Here is a 21,132-nt window from a genome sequence, read left to right on the forward strand (position 1 = left end):
ATTCTATTGAATTAAATAAACAGTTTAAAATCACAAAAATATAATTATTATTTCTCTTCTTCTGTTTCTTCTTCACTTTGCGTATCTTCACCGAGATAATAACGGCATGTACTTGATATAGGGCATTCTTCACATTTCCTCTTCTTGGATCCACATACAGTTTGGCCAAAACCAACTAAACAATGGTTAACTTCAGGCCAAATGTCTTTTGGCAGCACTTTCTGAAGTGCTGTTTCAGTTTCATCTGGATGATTTGTTTTAACCCATCCAAGAAGGTTTGAAATTCTATGAACATGAACATCTACACCAATGCCGATTTGTTCGTTCCAGCATCGCGCCATAGCTAATGTTCCCATTTTAATTCCTACGCCTTTAAACTCCGTGAATTCTTTGAGTGTCTTAGGAACGTCATCATCATATTTTTCATGGCATCTTTTTGCTGCCTCTCTAATATAATCTGTTTTCCTATTAGCAAATCCTACACATGATATGCATGAAAGGATGGTTTCTCTGTCTGCTTTCATTAAATTTGGTGCATTGAAACCACCTTCTATTTTTTGAAGCTTCAAAGCTGCAGCGTGAGTCATTTGATCTTTTGTTTGGGAACTTAGCATTAGAGAGATCAAAATTTGAAATCTATGATCTTTAGGATTTATTTTTTCTGCTGTTATATCGCAACCCATTGTATCAACAGGTGCAAGATGAGTCTTTCTATATTCAATCAATGTCTTTAACTGTTTAATAGTTTTCTCAAAAGGTTGAGTCATGATTCGATAATGTTTTTATAGAATTATGATTAATGAAGCTTGACAATGTTAATATTTTTTCGAGCAAAAGCATATCATAATAGCGATATGTTAATTTTATGAACCAATAAAATTTTGAAATCTGAATTTGTTTTAAAAACAAAATCATTAAACCGTTTATGAATATGCTTGCCAAGATTAATGATTATCTTCTCAGATATTAATGACAAAAGTAAATTCTTTCAAAACATCTAATCAAAGAGAGCAGGAATGTCATGCTATACAAAGACAAGTTTTTATAGATGTAAAACATGTTATTAAATGATATCCAATTAACAATGCTAATTGAATTACATTTTCAAAATCATTCATGGTCAGAAACCATTACAGGACCAGATGATCCTCATAAATTTGTCACATTGTCATGTTATTAACTTCTAGTTAATACAATCTGAGAGATATTAAATGATGTCATTTAAAAAAAAAGATAATTTGTAAAAGAAGAAAAAATTTATATTTACAAAAGAAGGCAGCAAGTTGACTTCTGCTGATTCTCCTGGCCATTTGGATTTGCCTGGCTTTGGCCTGATTTATCACCAGCATTCTGTGTACCGTTTTGAGTGCCAGTCTGGTTCTGAGATTCAGTGCTATTGTCTATAGTTACATCCTTCGACGATAAAGTGTTAGGAATTCTCTTAAGCGAAGTAGTTGCGGAGATAATCTGCTCTTCCTCCCTTGCCCTCTTAATAGCCTCAGCAATTTGTTCTTCAGTCAAATCCTCTGTTGCTGGCAGAATTGCTAGAGCTTTCTGACTGTAGAATCTAACAGAAATTGTTGCACGTTTTCCTGGCCCTTTACGAGTAACAGCGAATGTCAAAACAGTTCCAACTTCTGGATCGCACTCGACATCGAAATTGAACCACTCTTTAATTGTCTGGCCACTGACAATCGCGTGTTCGCTTAAGTGGTCTGGATTCGATGTTGTTAGCTTCCTGCCGCCATTCTTCTCTATGTAAACACAGTACAAACCATCTGGATTCTGGTTTGTGATTTCTATGTTGCCGATCAACATTTGAGGCTCCGGCATGACCAAATAGTACTGTTTGGCCGGTGGTGTTTGGTCTTCCATTGGGAAGAATCCTGCGCCATCTCCTGTTTCGAATCTGACATCTTTTGAGAACAAATGAGCTTTTTCGGTACTCAAAGATGGAGCTTGCTTAATGGAGAGATCGACTTTGGAGTAGAAATTGACTTTGAATTCACTGGAAGCTTTCATGTAACTTCTAATAACAGCTACAGTGTAAAGTCCTTTTTTGGCATCAAATTCAAAGACATCGTACTTCATGTCACTGGCAAATAACCAATGCTCTTCAAGTCCGAAGTGGTTCATCCTCTTGCTGCCTCTCTGGATACAAACGGAATGCTGGCATCCGTCATTATGCTCGAATTCAACGAAAACCTTGCCATCTTCATTGACATTTAATGTCCACTGTCTAAGACGTGTCAAACCATGGTTGCCGGCAACTGGTGATCTGTTATCGTTTTTAGAATTTGGAATCTTGTCGTTGATAGAAGCAACATTCATCGATGGTTCGATATCTGGTATCTTTGTGAACTCAATGGGCTTCTCAGCGATGATTTCAAAGTCATAAAAAGTAGTAACTGAACATGCATTTCTGTAACAACCGAAAACGTAGTCCTTTGATACATCTGTGATGTCAACTGACCATTCGCCATCGAGCTCGTTACCTTCTATGCAATGTTCTTGGTAGAAAAATTCGCCGCATGTTCTAAGTTTTTCTCCACCTGTTTGAGCGATGAAGAAGAAGTGCTTTGCATCGCAGTATGTCTTATTAATGACGCGGAAATTGAGCTTGCATGGCTCTGAAACTTTAAGTCTCCACTGCTGGATATGTCCGATATTACTTGGAGCTTGAGGTGTGCGGCCATCGTGCTTACTGGATGTTAAGTAGCCGTAGCCGATTTTCTGTAATGGGTTGTTGACGAAGTTTTCCTCTTGTACGGTGAAAGCTGATTCAGCATTGAAGTTTGCGTTGATCTTGCAAGCTTTTTCGGCCATAAAGAAGAGTGTATACTGCTTCTCTGGGTCTGTACGAACAGTAAAGAACTCAATTGAGTCTCCTGTAACGATATGTGTTTTAAGACGATCGTTTTCAAGGATAATGACGTCGTGCGGTATGGATTCGGAACATTCTACGATGAATGAGATGTTAGCGAATTTGTCTGACTTGAGCTTGAACGATTTTTCTGGTAAAAGTTCGCCTTCTTTGATTTCTGTGGAAATGTTACTTTCATTTTGGCTCTTGATGGTTGGAGATGCAAGTAAAATGTATTGTGTGTACTTCTGAATGGCTGCGGAACGAATAACAAAAGCATCATCCTTGACCTTCGGGAATTTGGCTTCTCCTTTCCAGCGATCAAGTCTTTCTTCGAAGGTAGAAACGAAGCGGCGCTTGCCACCTGGATTATAGAGAAGAGCATAGTATTCTTTGTTTTGGCAAGTGATTGAATTGACTAAGAAGACATTTTCTTGGTTGAAACCAACGTCATTAGCATCCTTGCAATTGCCAACAATGCAGAAGGCTTGTGTATTCTGTTTGATGAGTGTTGACACATCTTCGAAAATACGGTTGTCCAAATTGGAGCTGACAATTGTGCGGGATGTGTAGTTGAAGATCGAATATAAAAGTTCTTTAACTGTTAACTTCTCAACTGCGCGAAAAGATCCAAGAAGCTTTGCAAGAGCTTTTTCTATGTAAGCACTCCATGGAAAACCACCACGAGATGGCTTAGAAAGTAAGTGTTTGCCATCTGCTTTTGGAACTTTGGAGTCAACAACAACATGTGCGATTTGGCTTCTGAATGGAATCTTTACACAGATAATGCCTGTGGTCAATTCCAGAGGTGTTTCGAACCACTGCATGATTTTTTTGTTTTCTGTCATCATCACACTTAAGACTGCAATTAATGCATCATCTTTAAGTAAACCTCTGTGTATTTCTGAATTTTTGATCTCAGTATTAGTGTATTGTTCATAAATCTTCTCTGCACGCTCCCAAACAGCACCACTGAAGATCGGTTTGTCTACAGGTTTGTATGGTGTATTAGGGAGGAAAGAGTCATCGCGATATTTTGTTTTTGCGGTCTTATGCTTGCCAATTTCTGCACAATAATCATTCTTTATGTTGGTTGCATTTTCGCATGTATCAGCAAGGCATTTGTTGAGCATTTTTGAAAAAACGTAGTCTTGAAATTTTTTTTAAAATAACGTGTTTGAAGGATTTTTGTAAACAGTATGTAGATTTATTATATCAACGAATACGAATTTTTCAGAACGATAGATACTATCGTTGTAAGAAACATGAAATTTCAAAATTGATCCAAATCAATTTTCTATTAATTATTTTGACTTTTGATCCAATACAATTTGAAGACTTTACAATATATTGTTCAAATTCAATTGATTAAGTTCGGAGTTCAATTTCGTCTAAATAATGTGTTAAATAAAAATATGCGATTATACTTTTTTACACCCTTTGAAAAAAATAAAAACGAATTTTCTAAGAATGTGATTAAATTTATCATTTACACAGCATCTGATTAATGTATTTTAAGCTCTTCCGAGCGTGTACAATTCAATGTGTGGCAAAAATCTTTTTTCAAATTGAAAAAATTCTAGCGAATGAGCAAAAGAAATTATCAAAGATCATATTCTTATCAATTCATTACAATTTCCCAAAAAAATTGTATCTCACATTAACACTCATGTAAGAAAACTCACAAATAGGAAATAATGTATATTAGTAATTTTATAACTTTCGGAGAAAAATTATTTGCTTTTGGTCAATTTGGAATTTTATTCTAACATAACAAAGTATTCTATATTCTAAAAATGGAAAATATAATAAGGAATGACGTTGTGAATGGTGCGAAGAAAGCAATCATGATAGAAATTCCGACAGCACCACATCCGCCTAAACCAGAACGTAATAAACTCAAAAACTGAGTAATTTTGCGATTGGCTAGAATTTCAATAATACAATAAGCTGTTGTAAAAAGAAATGCATAGCACATATTGATGAAATAAGAATGCATGAAAAATCTTTGATATTTAACATCTCTTAATGTTTGGATAGCTCCATAGGTCATTCCTGCAGATGTAGTTATTAAAAAGGTACTCCATGCAAGTTCAAAGTTAAAAGGAATGGCATCAAGATAAATATCTATAATATGTTGATAGAACTGAAAACTCATGCATAAAATTACAATGTTGTATATTATATTCAATAGAAAATCGCCGCATTTCCCTTGATATTTAAGTTTTGTGAATTTGATTTTATTTTTCATCTGCCATGTATTTGGTAAAGATTTATATACCAAAAATGAAATTGCTCTTACTATAAGAAATGGTCCCATGTGAATCAAAACGATAAGAATGATTCCTGAGAAGCCATAAGTTAAATGAGAACCAAAGATATATTTCATTATATATAAGTATACAAAGAAACCTATTCCATTAAATATTATTGGAAAAAGTACTGTGGATGCATAATTCGGTTCGAAAATAGGAATTTGGAAAACGAAATCAAAAATTGTTCTCAGCAATGATGGAATGAAAGATGCAAATATATATGCATTATAAAATGTATAAACTAAAGGCTGTGTATCATTTTTCACAAAAGTCGCAAATAATAACGTAAAAACATGAATTAAACTTGTTGTTGAGAAAAGAAGATAATTGGAATGCATATCTGGGATTTTCCATGCTTCAACAACATCAACAAGAGTGATATTTGGGAAATATGAAGATATTACACATCTGACCATCAATACAAAAAACATTGATCCAAGTGGTAATAATAAATATAAGTATGGGAACTTGAAATTGTCTTTTGGTGGTATATCTACTTTCATGAACTCAATAGAAAATGTTATATTGATTTTCGCTTGATTTTGTATAAGAACTGGATCATATGGCATAACCATGAATGAAGGTGTAATGGGAGATGAATTTTCGGCAATTAGAATTGTGTAATTTGTGAAAAATAATGTTCCATTTGGTGATTGTGTAAAAGGTTTAACAGTTTTGCGTGTTTTCCCTGAGTATATATTAAGGTAGGTTGTTGGATTTGCATATTTTCTCCATTTTTTCTCTAAATTTTTAGTCATGATTAAACTACAATGTTGTAATACATATTTATCATCAATATTTTGCGCATCTGATAGATTTAATTGTATCTGATTTTCTAAAAATTGAGGTGTTATTGGATATTTAATTTTATTTTCTTCTTCATCAACGCAACTGTGAAATCCTACTAGTGATTTTGCATAATATGTGTTTTCTGGTGTATTTAAGAATCCGAGAGCTATATTAAACCCTTTTAGATCAGAAATATAGATTGTGAAAAGTAGAAGCATTTTAAAGAAATGACCATTTACTATTGAAATGAATAAACTAACAATAGGACAAAACTATAGCATCTCAATTTTATAGAAAAACCGATCATTAAGAATAAAAAAAAATATTCCAAAGTAAAATACAAATATTTTATATCGAAAAACAAACATATTGTTAAGCAGTACTTGGATGTTGGTAGTTTCCATTTGTATAATCAGCTGTAATTCCATCGGTATTTTCAAGTAAAACAGAGACAGATGTTTGTGCAAGTCTCGTAATGCAGTTGATCTTCTTAAGAGGTTCGTCTTCTTCAATCATCTTTCCAATAGACTCAAATGGATTATATTCGACCGTCGAAATTTGGCTGATAAGTTTAGCTTCTGGAGCGATTTGATTTAAGTGGTGCATTGCGAGTTTGATTTGGCGCGATCCGTGCTCTGCTGTTTGTTTGATTTGACATTGAAGTCTGACTAAACGCCTTACATCTGTGAGAATGGAATCTTGAATGCCTGGAATTTGATGTGAAAAGAAAGTGTCAATTAATTGAGAACGCGGTAAATGACTTGGAACGATTTGACGTCCTGTTTTTGGTTGATAACGTTCTGGATCTTTGTTAGCAACAGTTGCTATCCATCCATCAGTAATGCGGCGTATTTCAGCTGGAACTTCTCCATTTGTCGCAGATAATTGTGTGAAGAGACGATTTCTCTCTGCAGGATTTAATGACTCGATGTTGATTGAGTTAAGATCGAAAAGTTCTGTTTGATATTGTTGTTGTTCTTCAACTTCTTTAAGAGAGCATGGGAGTTTTGGAGCAATATTCATTTAGAATTTAAAAAGTGACATTTAATTACCCTCTTCTATTTTTTTACAGAAGACTGAAAATCCTAAAAATATCATTTAAAAATATGATATTTTAGAACTAGTTAATATTGATAAGATCAAATCAGAATAAATTAATAAAAAAAAATAGTAGTACTATATATATTTGATTTTTACTTTCTTTCATTCATCGAATTAATTCCACTAGCTTATCTATTCATTCTGAGAGATACTTGAGCCTAATCATGCTTTTATCCACTGCTATATGCTGCAATGTGAACAGTGTTTTTTCCTGCATTCATCTTTTTTGTTGATTTTTGGACTATGTGCAATAAGAAGTAAGAATATTTCTCTACTAGCATTTTCTGCTGCAACAAAAAGAGCGGTTTTTCCAAATTTATCTTTTTCATTGATGTTTACACCGTGTGTAAGAAGGAGTTCAGCCGTTTCTTTACTATCATTACATGCTGCGTGATGAAGACAAGTTTGTCCAGCTTCATCTTGATCATTGATATTTGCATCATGTGAAAGAAGAAATTCAGCTATTTCTATACGATTATTTTCTGCTGCAATATGAAGAGCTGTTCTTCCGGATTTATCTTTTTCATTGATATTTGCACCATATGAAATAAGAAGCTCTGTCATTTTATCACTTTTACTTGCTGCAACATGAAGAGCGGTTTGTCCATCTTCATCTTTTATATTTACATCTGCGCCATGTGAAAGAAGGAATTCAGCTATTTCTATACGATTAAAATCTGCTGCAACATAAAGAGCTGTTTTTCCAGATCTATCTTTTTCATTGATGTTTGCACCATATGAAATAAGAAGCTCGGTTAATTTAATATTATAATTTGCTGTAACATGTAGAGCTGTTTGTCCAATATTATCTTTTTCATTGATGTTTGCACCGTGTGAAAGAAGGAGTTCAGCTGTTTCTTTACTATTATATAATACCGCAACATAAAGAGGGGTTTTTTGGTTTGCATCTCTATCATTGATATTTGCACCATGTGAAATAAGAAATTCGGCTATTTCATTACGATTGTTTTCTGCTGCATAATGAAGAGCTATCTCGTTGTATCTCACTTTTGTATTTATATCTACTCCAAGTGAAAGGAAATATTCGCAAAGAGATGGTATATTAAACTTTGTTGAATAAAAAAAGCAGTTGTTAACATCATTTGTCTGATCGAAATAAGCTAAAAAAGAATCAAGATTATTATAATCTGCACAAGCACATAAATCGATTTGAATATTGTATTCATTCATCAAGAATGTAACAAAATCAATGTTGTGTGAAATAATTGCATATTTCATGCAGTACCAATTTGGTTTATAATATTTCAAACATTCGCTCATTTTGTCTGGATTTCCTCCTAAAAATGAAAATTCAAGACATTGATATGTTATTTCTGAGCTGAATTTTGATATTAATAATTTGAAACAATCAACAGCTCCATGGTAACAACATAATTCAAGTAACGAATATTTTCCATTAAAATTTGGATAAAAACTGCTTTTAAGTTGTTGGTCTTTATCAAATCCTTCTCTTTCAGTGAATGTGATGAATACTTCTAAGTCATTATGAATAATTGCTCTGTAAATAGTATTTTCTGTAAGAATATTCAGATTGTCTGAAATATTATCCTTGAAATATTGAGACTTATCTAATTTAATCTTATATTCTTTATTAAACAGATAGTTAGATATAAATGGAATATTGCTGATCTCTGAAACATGATAATCATCAGAAATTAATTTCGCCAGAAACAAAAACGACTTTGCATAACGATAATTATACGGAATGACTCCCAAAATATCTCTCATAATATCTTTTGGAAGGTATTTTGTTGAATCAATCATTTCTGTTTTGATCATTTTGTAAATTGAAATTAATTCTTCTTCATTTTCAGTTTTTTAGATGAAACAACATAATATATAAATCGATATAATCTTTATAGGTACTTCTCAATTCACTATATTTGTTCGGGGGAATGTTAAGATCAGACATCAAGGGATATAACTGCCTTAGTTTACAACTATTCAATGATAACAATCGCAAATTTCATAAAAAAGATAACTTTTCATAAGCTTGTTTTTACCCAAAATTTGGGCATGATGAGAAATTAATTAAGCATCTTAGGATGTACTTTTAAAAAACCAAATAAATTCGGTGTGAATTTGTATTCTACTCAACATAACGGATGAAATCAATTTAATATAAGATGATCGAATGAAGGAAGATATTAAGAAAATGTATTCTTACTACCTGTAAACATATATTTGATTTGAAACTCGCGATGTTATACGATTCTCACATTAGATAAAGTTTTAAACATGGATTTTGTAAAATTATGTGATGATACTATGAAATATATTCCTTTCATAGGCATCTAAGAATATAACGGAAAAATTTATCATAAAAAACAAATTTGTAAGAATAAAAACTACCTTAGTTACTTAATAGATACATGATTATTTATTTGATGCCGGCCTTACCAAAGGATGGGCAATTGTTAGCGATTGGCTGTCTCATCTTTTCAGAGTCGGACTTTGGCTTGGAAGCTGTTTTTGTAGAAGCAGCTGGAGCAGCTCTATGTGACTCAACACCGGCCTTGCCGAAGGATGGTGTCTGATCCTTAATTGGCTTTCTCATCTTTTCTGAATCAGAGACTGGCTTGGAAGCAGAACCAGTAGAAGCTGATGGGGCTGGCTTGTGGGACTCAACACCGGCCTTGCCGAAGGATGGTGTCTGATCCTTGATTGGTTTTCTCATCTTTTCTGAATCAGAGATTGGTTTGGAAGCAGAACCAGTAGAAGCTGATGGGGCTGGCTTCTTGGATTCAACACCAGCACGGCCAAATGATGGGGTTTGATCTTTAATTGGTTTACGCATGCGTGCAGCGTCGGACATTTTATATAAATGAAGTGAATATCTCAAAACTGAATTTTATACAAATCAGTTTAAATTTGGATAAATAGGTAAAGAATATTGCATATTAATAGATATTTAAAATTAACGTTAATATTTATAAAATCCATAAACGTTTATTCAAATATTTTATTCAAAAATTTCATGAATGAAAATAATTATAACAAATAAGTGAAATTATAGATGATTTTCAAACGAAATTTTCTATCATAAAAATGAATTTTATCAAAATTTTCCCCTTTTATCGAATTAGAAGCTAAATCCTGGGTCCCCAATATATAACGAGTATTTTGTATGAAATAAAATGATTTGATAAATGTCAAAATTAGCGGTATAAAAAATAAACCTCTTTGTAAAATATTCAAAAGTGATTGTTTATCTTTTCAAAGTATTATATAGTCATATAAAGAGCGGTCAATTTTAGCAATTTTTTTGAAATACTTATGTCATTCCGCAATGTGAAAATGACTCTCAACCGATGAGTGCAGATTGCTATCAGTAAACTTACAACTTATTATCTAACGTATGCAATCTTTTGACGAAAGCTCTAAAAATCAAAAAGACAATTGAATTCATTTTGCAAGTAGCACAAAGATTTCAAAATCTTATTAAACTCACTAATTCCAATGAATAGATTTAACATATCTGAATGTATAATGCATTTTTATCAATAAAATTTTATCCAAACAATTTTGCAAACCCTAAAAGAAAAGATTACAAAAAAAATATTACTTTTACGAAATATAACTACTTTATTATACTAATATGGTTCAAACAAAACTAATATCACGAAAATAAGAATAAAGATTCTTCATTGTTCATGTAATATGTTCTTTTATATACATCACGCTTCATTCTCTATAATTATTCATTATCAAATGATAAATCATTATTATTTTCATCTTTATTACTTGTAAGAGGTTTACAATCTTCTGGAACAGCGGTTTCGAATGACACATCAGCAAATAACCTTTGTGCAACCCAAACGCCAATAATTCCACCAAATCCAAAGAACAAAACTCTTACAGTAATATTATACGAATTTTGAGGTATTTTTCTCATAAACGATTCACTCGTAAGATCTCCTACTATTGCTCCTATATGCCAAGTGAACATATGATTATAAGTTCGATTTATTTTAATAATTGAAAAATTATTGTCGGATTGGATTCGATAAAGTAAGTTGTATTGATAAATAGCGTTAAAACATATTTCGGTTGAGTTAATATTCGGCTTAAATTCTGCTAAGAAGTAAGAAATATCTTGTTGACAAATTTCTTTTGCTTTACTAAGTAATTCACTTAATGGTGAGTCAGAATTTAAGTCTAAGTCTGAATTAACTTCAGAAAAACTTGATAATGCGTAAAATCGTTTAATTCCGTTAATATTATTTGTGTAAAACGATTGATTTGCGGATAAAACTTTGTTTTCAATAAGGTTCTGGCAATCATTAAACTTTCCTGTTCCGAAAAATGTAAGATCTTGATATTGTAATTTAGAATTGTATAAAAGACATGGATGGTTATGTCCTTCAAATCTCTTTGGTAAATCTGATGCTAATGTCTTAGTAAATGCTGTATAATATCCAAGATCTCGGTAAATAAAAGAATATACCTTATAAGCTTTGTTCGCAAAGTGAAATATCTTTGGAGTGATTGACTTATTGTTAATATCTGAAGAAAAACTAATTTGGAAGAAATCTTTTTCGAGGGTCAAAATTCCGACTGTTCTACGATGCTTGTGAAAGTTTCCAAGATAGTAATTCATGGCTGCCCAGGAAAATATACCTTTTTCTCTATTGCTTATGTGTCTAATAATTGTATCTGTTGATGAAACTAAATTTAATTTTGCCAATTCCTCTTTAAATTCTTTAACAATAAGAGAAACTGACTGATTTTCGAATGTATATGCAGATGAATTTGTACAAATATAAACATAAAGTGTAGATCTCGATAATACAAATAAATTTAGATTAATTCTGATAAATTTTGCGAAGTCTTTTAGTAGTTTCGGAATTATCCCATCTTTTTTTGGCGATGTGAAGTAGGGATTATCTACATAATATATCAATGGCTCATCATTAGTTGGGTAATAATGGATATTAGGTTGAATGTCTGTTAAGTTCAGCTTGAATATATTGCATGAAAAACTTTTCTCGTTGAACTCCATTACAATCTGAAAAGGCTGACTACTATAAGTCAACCATAACAGAGTGCAAAGAAACATTCTGCCATTTTCATGTGATAAAACTTAATAATTTCTGATGCTAAATCAGCTAAATTACTAATTCAACGAAATTATTTCTAAATTTTTATATGAATTTTTATTTTTTTAGATATAAGTAATTGCAACCAAGTGGACCTGATTAAAATTCCGAAAATATTAAACAATTAAACATTTAACACATTAATATTATTAAACAAAGTGAAAATCTATATAAAAAATAATAAAAACATTAGAAATCTCTGTATTCTGGCACGCTCAATAATATCTTTCCTGCAGGAGGATCTGGTTCTATAACAACAAAACTGCATCTGAGGTCCTTTGCAACACTCATTATTGCGCCACAGTTGTTATATTCATTGCAATAGCAAGGAGCGCTAAAAACTGTAACAGTACTTCTATTAGGGAAGAATGGGAACTCATAACCCTTTGCTGTGACTTGATGAGCTCGACAAATCAAGTCAAAGTTATTTTTGGCCAAAAATGCATCTACAACATCTGGTCCAAACGTATATGATGTTCCTCTGTCACTCTCATGCCATCCATCATGAGATGGTGAAGGATCTGCCCAAACAAGGTCTGCTATGAGTCCTCTTTCTGGTATTGTAATAGGTCGTTGCATGGTTGCTATTTGTGATAATTCTGACAATTGGGGAGATAATCCACCATGTACACAAAAGATTTTCCCTCCAATGATCGCTGCAATAGGAAAGTAGTCAAAAACATCATTGAATGTATCCCATATACTTTCATCGTATCGTGTCATGCATTCTTCGTGAAATCCGTATTGTTTGGAGATTTCTTTACATTCATGATTTCCTCTTAAGGTCCATATCTTTTCTGGGAACTTGATTTTAAGACAGAACAGTGTAAGAAGTATTTCTATTGAATTTTTTCCTCTATCAACGTAATCTCCGAGAAATAAAATTTGTTTTTCTGGTGGCATGCCTGCTTTTTGTAAAAATCCGTACATGTCATAATACTGACCATGTAAGTCACCAAAAATTGTGCATGGTGCTTCTAAATTTAAAAGAACCGGCTGACTCATTATGATTCTTTTTACTTCTTTGCAAAGAATTTGAATATCTGTAATAGGTAAAGAAGATAGTTTTCCGGGCTTTAATTTAGAAAGTTGGTGTAATACACTCGTCGCGAGTGTGTCCACCTTTTTCATTTCGAACTTTTTTTTTCAAAAATTTGAATTGTACGGATAGATTTTGGTCTATCTTATTGATATTTCAACTTCACTCACTTCATCAAATAAAAAATGCATTAATTTTAAAGTTGATCAACTTTCAAATTTCATTGCTTTTCTTTTTTGATCGATAAGCTTGCATTCCAAGCTGGAAAAAATCATACACATCGTCACAATAGTTAGTCTTTCAAACTATATTCAATCTTATTGAGTATTTGAATGTGATGAAGATTTGTCTGAGAAATCTAAGTTCAGAAGTCATGCCCTATCTATTCCATTTGATGCTTGAGATGTTGTGAATACTAATTGAACTTAGTTTTATAGAAAATTCATTGGACCAAGTTAAATGAAGAATTGTCCGCAAGAAGCTTAACATAATGACAGGTATAAATGCATCCATGCTTAACGAGAGAATAATTGAGATTACCAAATAATTAATTGTTCATCTCATATGAAGTGCATATATATGCATTAGCTTAATCTTAAATTGTTTGTCCTTTGTCGTATTTTGTTTATACATAAGAGAAGTCAACTCTGAACTGTATGATATTGCAATCATTACACAAAAACGACTTCAAGACGTTATGATCCGAAATAATCAAATTCATTAATAGAGCTATATACAATTTATGTCAGAAAATGAATTGAAATGAAGTATATCAATTGAAATAAATTTTGATGAGTTTGCCGCTCATCAAAATTGATGGTTCAAAGAGCGATATCATCAAAGAAGCAATATGGTTCAAAACTGAAACTATTTTGGTCATGATCTCTATGCAATATGATTTAGAAAACTCAAAAAAATATAAAGATGGATTTTTATTAATTACAAACGCCGCAATCTATATATTCAAAAGCAAATTTTTAGCACAACCAAAGTTAGATAAAAAGATACATCCACTTTTGATAACAAAAATCAAAGTAAATCCACAACAAATTTATTTTTTAGTAGGTGAAGAAATAATAGAAATAAAAACGCCAAATACAATTGAAATATTCGAAGCGATAAACACTAATATGTTAGAAATGTCTTATGGATTGCCACAAATGAAATTTTATGACATAAGATCAACGGTAAAACTACCACAAACTACAGTTAAATCTCGTCCAAAAGGCTTATTGCAAGCAAGAATAGTATTTTTCGCACATCTTTACAATATAAAAAGCGAAATTGGCGGTGTTTTACAATATTTTGACAAATTTGAGCAAAAGCAAAACCCAATGTTAGTTATTGGGCAATCATTCTCGCCTGCTGGATTCGCAAGTTCCGTTGGAACTGCAATTGGTTGGGAATCTTCAATAGATACTGTTGTTTTCCAAGCAAATATTCATTCCTCGTTTGCAAATATGCTTCACGCATTACTAGAAAACAATAAGATGATAGAAAAGATAGCTTTTACTGATTACAAAGCTGATATTTTCCCGAAATTCCCAACAGCTCAAATACAGAAATCAAATGTCAAAAAGTGGTGGTTCATGCGTTGTAAAACTCAGTTGATGATAGATTTTGCTGAATTTTCTAAAAATTTACCGCCAACTATCGAAGAATTAACAATAAGCGGTAACGTCATTTCAGACGAAGAGTTTAAGAAGCTGGAAGCAAAAATAGAGACATCTCCATCTCTCAAAAACTTGAATATTTTAAATATTATCAGAAATAAAATGAATCCGTTCCCGTTTGACTCATTTATGAATGCTATACAAGTAACAAGCAAGTTAACAACATTAACATTGCGTGGAATGGATTCAAACGCTTCAGATTTATTTACCACAATATGTACATCTCCAAACAGGATAAAAGTACTGAATTTGACTCACATGCAGTTCAGATCTGCTATAATTGAAACTGCTGTTCTTCCTCCAAGTTTAATTTCAATCAATGTCAGTTTCTGTGCTTTCCTTTCTGCATCTTTCAAAACGCTAATGCATCTCTTCATTTCTCAGCCAAGAGTTGTCCCTTTCTCACTCCAGATGCAATGCTTAGTCATAAAACCAATAAGTTACGGAATTCTCGAAACGATCGACTTTTCAAAGGCCTATTCAAATATTTCTGAGGTTGATTGGTCGGGTAACACTTTACCTGCTTTAGAGTCGAGATTCTTCTTTGCTTTCTTGTTTACGCAAAAGAGATTGCAAGCCCTTAAGTTTGACAACATCACAGCTGAAGATTCTCAAAACTTTTTGAAAAATTTAGTCCAATTACTTGCAAGTTTGAGAGTATCGGCCATAGATTTGAGTGGAAGATTCGAGTCAACTGAAATATTGCAGTTCTTGGAGAGTCTTTCATATATGAAGTGGTTGAGAAGAATTTCTATCAAAAATTCTTTGGCAGGAGACAATGGCGTGAAACAGATGATTAAGACTATCTCTAATTTGCCTAATTTGAACGAAATAAACGCTGATGGCTTCAACTGCGAGGATATTACCACATTAATTGAATTATGGCAGGCAATTAACTCCAAACCTACGATTGTTTCATCAGATTATCCAAGTGTTGACTTGAAAGGCATGAAACTGAGTGCAAATGACTTAGTTAACAATGATAAACAAGTTATTGAAATTGCCAAGCAAAGAAAGAGGACAACAACATTTGATCACAGAGTTATGTTTGTTTTAGATCAAATGAACAAGGTATTTGAGACTCATTTGTTGACTGCTGAAGATGTTGCAGAAAATCTTTCAAAAATTTCTTCTCCTGATATATTTAGACAAACTGTTGAGATGGTATTTGCAGATGCTGTTGATAAAATTGATAAAGAAATGGGAAGTTCAAGCAAACCAAGCAATATTGAAGAATAATTTTTTTATAAATTTTTATTTGTTATTTTTTTAAAAAAGAATTTTATAGCGCTATTTGTCATATCATCAAGGACTTTTTAATAGCAACTTTCCAATTAATAATTGAATCTTCTTATGATTTCTTACTCAGACTCAGCATCAAAGCCTCCTTCTTGGAGTTTCATCTTGCAATATTTAGCAGCACCACATGCGATGGCTTCCACATGAGCAAAGCTGTCTGAATAGAGCGGCTCTTTATCGAAGAAATCAGTAAGTTTTTCTATAACAGCATTTATTTTTGATGAATCACCTACAGCAATGATGTCAGTGATTTTATATCTTGTCAAATTTGCCTTTTGAAGAGCTTCCTCAACAGTAGGGATAAGTCTTTCGAAAATCTCAGAATTGATTGTCTCTAAGCTTCTTTTGGTAATGAAGTAATTGTATTCATGGTTGTCAAGAATGAATGTAATGTTTGTACGCACCACACCTCTATTTGATAAATTAATCTTAGCTTTTTCACAAGCATCCTGGATGATAGATAGTTTCTTAAAACTATTATTATTTAATATTATTCCTTCTTCCTCTAATTTCTTTAATACCCATCTGACTAAGTTGTTATCGATGCAATGACCTCCGATGTTAGGATCAATGGCTGTAGATATTTCCGTTATTCCGTTATTCATGTTTATTTCGATAACAGATACACTGAGTGAAGTTCCGCTGAAATCGAAGATGAGAAGTTTTTGTTCTGTGTGATTGAGCCTACCATATGCGATGGCTGCTGCAAATGATTCAGGAATGAGCGAAACTACACGAATTCCAGCAGATTCGGCTGCAGCTCTAATTTTCTCCTGTTGTATGTTGGAAAAGTAAGTTGGAATAGCAATGACTGCATGGCCAACTTTTCTAATTTGTGTCCTGTTCATTTGAAACATTAAGTGATTTAAAAATAATGTAGTAATTGATTCTGGAGTCTGATGAACAATCATTCCATCATTACGACATATATCGTATTGAATATATCCGTTTTCATCAGCGGAAGTATTAAAAGGCCACGATTGGCAATAATCTTGAATTTCAGGATCATCAAAATGTATACCCAAAGCCCTCTTTGTATCATAAATAACATTTTTTTCGTAGTCATCTTTGTATTCTTTTGCCCTTTGGCCAAAGATAACTTCATCGCCAATGAAACCAACAATTGAAGGAACTGAAAACGCACCATCGATAACAATAGTCACTGGATGATTCCTACCTTCTTCTTGGATTGCAATTTTTGAAAATGTATTACCAAGATCAATACCTACGCCAGCCATGAAAAATGATGGTAAAAAAAGCTATGCCAGCCATGAAAAATGATGGTAAAAAAAGCTACGCCAGTCATAAAAAATGATGGTAAAAAAGAAAGTCGTTGAGGAAAGTATTAGAGTTTGATATATAAAAAACGATGAATGTTATTGAAGAAGAAGTAAAAGATACTTGCAAGGTCAAAAAAGCATCAAAACATAAGATTAATTTTTCTCAATTTTTATTTCTTTATTTATACTAAATTTTATTGAACTACAATACTGTCCCATTTCATGTTATAAGCATAGCATACAATATTTAGAATTACTTGTACGCTGTGCTTATGCTAACATGAAATTTAAGATTATGAAGCAAATTTCAATATGAAACCATATAGTAATTGTAAATCCTGAGTTTAACCCCTTAAAAGGAAATTTGGTTTTCGAAATAAACTTGAATATTTCGAAAACTTTTAATACCACGTATATTTTTTATTTCATCGTGAATCATAATCAAAAGTTAAAACCACCGTTAGTATATTTACCCCTTCCAAAAGAGTCTGCAAAATTGATTTTGAAATAATCTATTCAAAAATATACTAAATTTAAAATTGTCTTTTTAAAAACAAAATAATTTTTGATTTTTTTTGAAATTTAAAAACGTAAAAATGAGTTATTTTTATTATTAATATCTTTTCATGATTAAAATTCAACGAAACTCCTGAACATAAGAATATTATTCGGAAAATTCATATGCTGCCCTAGTTATTCTTTGCATAACCATTATTTAACTTTTTCTAAATATGCTATTATCATTACTTATTAGGAACATATGTTTGCAAGAAAAATTCAATTCTTGATTTGCAAATTTGAAGAAGAAGATTTATCAAGTTAATAGAAATTTATCAATAATAAATTTCTTGATATACTCTTATCATCACCTATTTGCAATATATGAACTCAAGAAAAATTCAATTCTTGATTTGCAAATTTGAAGAAGAAGATTTATCAAGTTAATAGAAATTTATCAATAATAAATTTCTTGATATACTCTTATCATCACCTATTTGCAATATATGAACTCAAGAAAAATTCAATTCTTGATTTGCAAATTTGAAGAAGAAGATTTATCAAGTTAATAGAAATTTATCAATAATAAATTTCTTGATATACTCTTATCATCACCTATTTGCAATATATGAACTCAAGAAAAATTCAATTCTTGATTTGCAAATTTGAAGAAGAAGATTTATCAAGTTAATAGAAATTTATCAATAATAAATTTCTTGATATACTCTTATCATCACCTATTTGCAATATATGAACTCAAGAAAAATTCAATTCTTGATTTGCAAATTTGAAGAAGAAGATTTATCAAGTTAATAGAAATTTATCAATAATAATTTTATTCACAACTTTAAAATAAATAAATATAAATCAAAAAAATCTAATATATATAAATTAATTTGAAGAATATCCACTGTATTAATAAGAACCACTGTACAAGTATTCACTTTCATATCCAGACTCAGATTCATCATGGTCATCCTTTTTCTCTTCTTTCTTTTCTTCCTTTGGTTTCTCATCAACTTTTTGTTCTGGAGGAGCCAAAATACTTGGTTTTTCTTCTACTTTGAAGTTCACTTGTCTTTCATCTTTCTTCTTCTGTTGTTCCTTCTGTTGGTTGGCTTGTGGATGTCCATCAGGAAGAGGAACATAAGACTTCCATTCGAATTTCATGTCTTTGATTGATTTCATGAAATCATCGTGTTCTTTCATCTTTCCTTTCTGTTTCTGCATTGCTTCATCGAATGTTTGTGGAACAGGTTCAACCAATGATTGTTCAGAAGCTTCTCCGTCTTCAGCAAATACCAAATGAGGAATTGGCTGATTGAAAACTTCATCAATCTCTTCTTCATCTTCTTCATCATGTAACCTTGAATTCATCTGTTCAAATGTTGCGTGTGCAATGACAACAGCTGCTGCACTTGATTGTCTCCTCTGGGAAACGTTCGCGCGGACTTTATCTTTCATGAAATAGTCAACAACTTTTACGTCAGTGCCTGGTTTACTTCCTTCTAAAGCAGGGAACTGGTTGACGATGAAAGAAAGAGAAAGATCGACTTGCGGTGGTTTGCTTTGGATTCTGGCGTTGCAAATCGATTGTACGTATTCAGCAAGTCCGGCTGGTCCATCGTGAACTGCTGAGGACATCGCGGACATGATGAATGTGTGCATTGAAAGATCGTTTCCTTTTTCAATGACTTCTTGCTGTAGATCGAGCAGGAAGTACACGACAAGGTCAATACGCGATGGAGGGTATGCAATGTACAAATCGTGAATGTGATCTAAGACAATTTTATATGTCGCTTCATCATGATGGAAAGAAATAAGGAATTTCTGGATTTTGAGGAGGGATTCTTGTACCGTTGACTTAGTAAGGTTCAATTTGGCGGATTCGTTGAAAGCTGAGGCAAATCTGAAGATTAATCCAACTTTTTCATGTTCGTAGTCGAGTTGATGATTAATTGCTTCTGGAAGATACATCCAGATCTGATGATGAGCTATTTTGAGGAGTTCTGTCTGTGGAATGTGAGAAACAATGAATCTTTCAATAATTAAAGCATTGTCAAGGATTGAAGCCTTATCGTTGTACATTAATTGCGGTAAATTGAGTACGAAGAGGTAAAGAACACCGAGAGAGTCTGTTTGAGCTTGAGAAATTAATTTTTCTGGAGAGATATGTTCTACAAGTCTAACGGTAACAGAAATGAGTGTCTTGCAATGTCCAGCTTCTGGGGTACGAGGAGGAAGCTGTTCAAGCCAGCATTTGAAGAAGCCAGGACCACAATTATCTGGCATTTCGTTGAACAGAATAATCATGATGGAAGATAAGAAGTCCTCATCATCCCAAAGGTTGTTTTGAGTAAAGAATTGGAATAATGATGTGGTCAATCGCACAAGAATTAAAGGAACAACAACGTGGGCAATTGATTTAACAATTTCTCTTGTCGAAGCATCGGAGAAGTATGTCTTGACAACTTTGAGAATGTTTGGTAATGGAATCCACTCAATTGATGCGATCGAAATAATATCTGCAACAGATGAGAATACGGTCTCCTTGAGACTCTCATCGGTAACAAGCTCTAAGAAAGCATTGATAATTTGAGTGACTGGAGCTGCAAGCATATGGCGTTGGGTGTATTGGATTAAGTCATGTGTTGAACTTTTTGCGATTTGAAGTAATGGTGGACGCTTTGTGGCAATAAGCTGCGTGATGCTTCGTGCCATTGTAGTTGAAAGATTGTGATTAATTTCTCTAACATTTTGGAGGATGTTTGCGCAGATTTTGAGGCCTACTTGTACGCCAGCATCGTTCGATCCGTTGATATCCTGCTGGATTCTGTCAGCAAGAATCTCATGGATCGTTGAAAAACGATCGACATCATGTGTGCCCCAGTTTATAAGCTCTCTAACACGTGCGTAAACTGGGTCAGCACGACCGTCGTTTGGATAGCAAGATTCTACACGAGTATAGGCACTGTACTCCTTGGAGCAAAGGCAGTGGCAGCAACCAAGCATTCAAACTTTCGATCGACAGTCACTTTTTGAATAAAAAGCAATGATTTTAGAATTTTAACCATGAATGACTCAACTTTAAAAATCCTATAGATGAAACGGTAATCCGAAAAAATGCAATTCCCATCATAGAATTTGAAGAATTG

General features: G+C 32.7%; 11 protein-coding genes across 11 annotated transcripts; 1 reads left to right on the forward strand and 10 right to left on the reverse strand.

Annotated features, from left to right (window-relative positions):
- Window positions 1-17: 17 nt before the first annotated feature.
- TVAGG3_0837820 (oxidized pyrimidine nucleobase lesion DNA N-glycosylase protein) lies at window positions 18-905 on the reverse strand (the record flags this gene model as incomplete). The annotated part of the gene is made up of 1 exon (XM_001578914.1): window positions 48-767. The coding sequence occupies one exon, from the start codon at window positions 765-767 to the stop codon at window positions 48-50; it is 720 nt and encodes a 239-aa protein (XP_001578964.1).
- Window positions 906-1,241: 336 nt separating this feature from the next.
- On the reverse strand, window positions 1,242-4,008 carry TVAGG3_0837830 (cysteine proteinases family; the record flags this gene model as incomplete). Its single annotated transcript, XM_001578915.1, has 1 exon — window positions 1,264-3,996. The coding sequence occupies one exon, from the start codon at window positions 3,994-3,996 to the stop codon at window positions 1,264-1,266; it is 2,733 nt and encodes a 910-aa protein (XP_001578965.1).
- A 598-nt stretch (window positions 4,009-4,606) lies between these two features.
- On the reverse strand, window positions 4,607-6,246 carry TVAGG3_0837840 (uncharacterized protein; the record flags this gene model as incomplete). Its single annotated transcript, XM_001578916.1, has 1 exon — window positions 4,647-6,185. The coding sequence occupies one exon, from the start codon at window positions 6,183-6,185 to the stop codon at window positions 4,647-4,649; it is 1,539 nt and encodes a 512-aa protein (XP_001578966.1).
- A 75-nt stretch (window positions 6,247-6,321) lies between these two features.
- On the reverse strand, window positions 6,322-6,990 carry TVAGG3_0837850 (uncharacterized protein; the record flags this gene model as incomplete). Its single annotated transcript, XM_001578917.1, has 1 exon — window positions 6,340-6,990. The coding sequence occupies one exon, from the start codon at window positions 6,988-6,990 to the stop codon at window positions 6,340-6,342; it is 651 nt and encodes a 216-aa protein (XP_001578967.1).
- A 163-nt stretch (window positions 6,991-7,153) lies between these two features.
- On the reverse strand, window positions 7,154-8,868 carry TVAGG3_0837860 (ankyrin repeat and SOCS box-containing protein 4 family; the record flags this gene model as incomplete). The annotated part of the gene is made up of 1 exon (XM_001578918.1): window positions 7,249-8,868. One exon carries the CDS (start codon window positions 8,866-8,868, stop codon window positions 7,249-7,251), a length of 1,620 nt encoding a protein of 539 aa, XP_001578968.1.
- A 498-nt stretch (window positions 8,869-9,366) lies between these two features.
- On the reverse strand, window positions 9,367-10,048 carry TVAGG3_0837870 (uncharacterized protein; the record flags this gene model as incomplete). The annotated part of the gene is made up of 1 exon (XM_001578919.2): window positions 9,470-9,904. The coding sequence occupies one exon, from the start codon at window positions 9,902-9,904 to the stop codon at window positions 9,470-9,472; it is 435 nt and encodes a 144-aa protein (XP_001578969.1).
- A 347-nt stretch (window positions 10,049-10,395) lies between these two features.
- TVAGG3_0837880 (adenosine/guanosine diphosphatase family) lies at window positions 10,396-12,148 on the reverse strand (the record flags this gene model as incomplete). The annotated part of the gene is made up of 1 exon (XM_001578920.1): window positions 10,787-12,091. The coding sequence occupies one exon, from the start codon at window positions 12,089-12,091 to the stop codon at window positions 10,787-10,789; it is 1,305 nt and encodes a 434-aa protein (XP_001578970.1).
- Window positions 12,149-12,216: 68 nt separating this feature from the next.
- Window positions 12,217-13,335, reverse strand: TVAGG3_0837890 (phosphoprotein phosphatase protein; the record flags this gene model as incomplete). The annotated part of the gene is made up of 1 exon (XM_001578921.2): window positions 12,378-13,319. One exon carries the CDS (start codon window positions 13,317-13,319, stop codon window positions 12,378-12,380), a length of 942 nt encoding a protein of 313 aa, XP_001578971.1.
- A 683-nt stretch (window positions 13,336-14,018) lies between these two features.
- On the forward strand, window positions 14,019-16,139 carry TVAGG3_0837900 (ribonuclease inhibitor domain-containing protein; the record flags this gene model as incomplete). Its single annotated transcript, XM_001578922.1, has 1 exon — window positions 14,019-16,139. The coding sequence occupies one exon, from the start codon at window positions 14,019-14,021 to the stop codon at window positions 16,137-16,139; it is 2,121 nt and encodes a 706-aa protein (XP_001578972.1).
- A 122-nt stretch (window positions 16,140-16,261) lies between these two features.
- Window positions 16,262-17,437, reverse strand: TVAGG3_0837910 (ATP binding; the record flags this gene model as incomplete). Its single annotated transcript, XM_001578923.1, has 1 exon — window positions 16,262-17,437. The coding sequence occupies one exon, from the start codon at window positions 17,435-17,437 to the stop codon at window positions 16,262-16,264; it is 1,176 nt and encodes a 391-aa protein (XP_001578973.1).
- Window positions 17,438-18,786: 1,349 nt separating this feature from the next.
- TVAGG3_0837920 (uncharacterized protein) lies at window positions 18,787-21,006 on the reverse strand (the record flags this gene model as incomplete). Its single annotated transcript, XM_001578924.2, has 1 exon — window positions 18,893-20,989. One exon carries the CDS (start codon window positions 20,987-20,989, stop codon window positions 18,893-18,895), a length of 2,097 nt encoding a protein of 698 aa, XP_001578974.1.
- Between the last annotated feature and the right edge of the window lie 126 nt (window positions 21,007-21,132).

Source organism: Trichomonas vaginalis, chromosome VI (assembly GCF_026262505.1).
Source record: "Trichomonas vaginalis G3 chromosome VI, whole genome shotgun sequence".
Classification (NCBI taxonomy): domain Eukaryota; phylum Parabasalia; order Trichomonadida; family Trichomonadidae; genus Trichomonas; species Trichomonas vaginalis.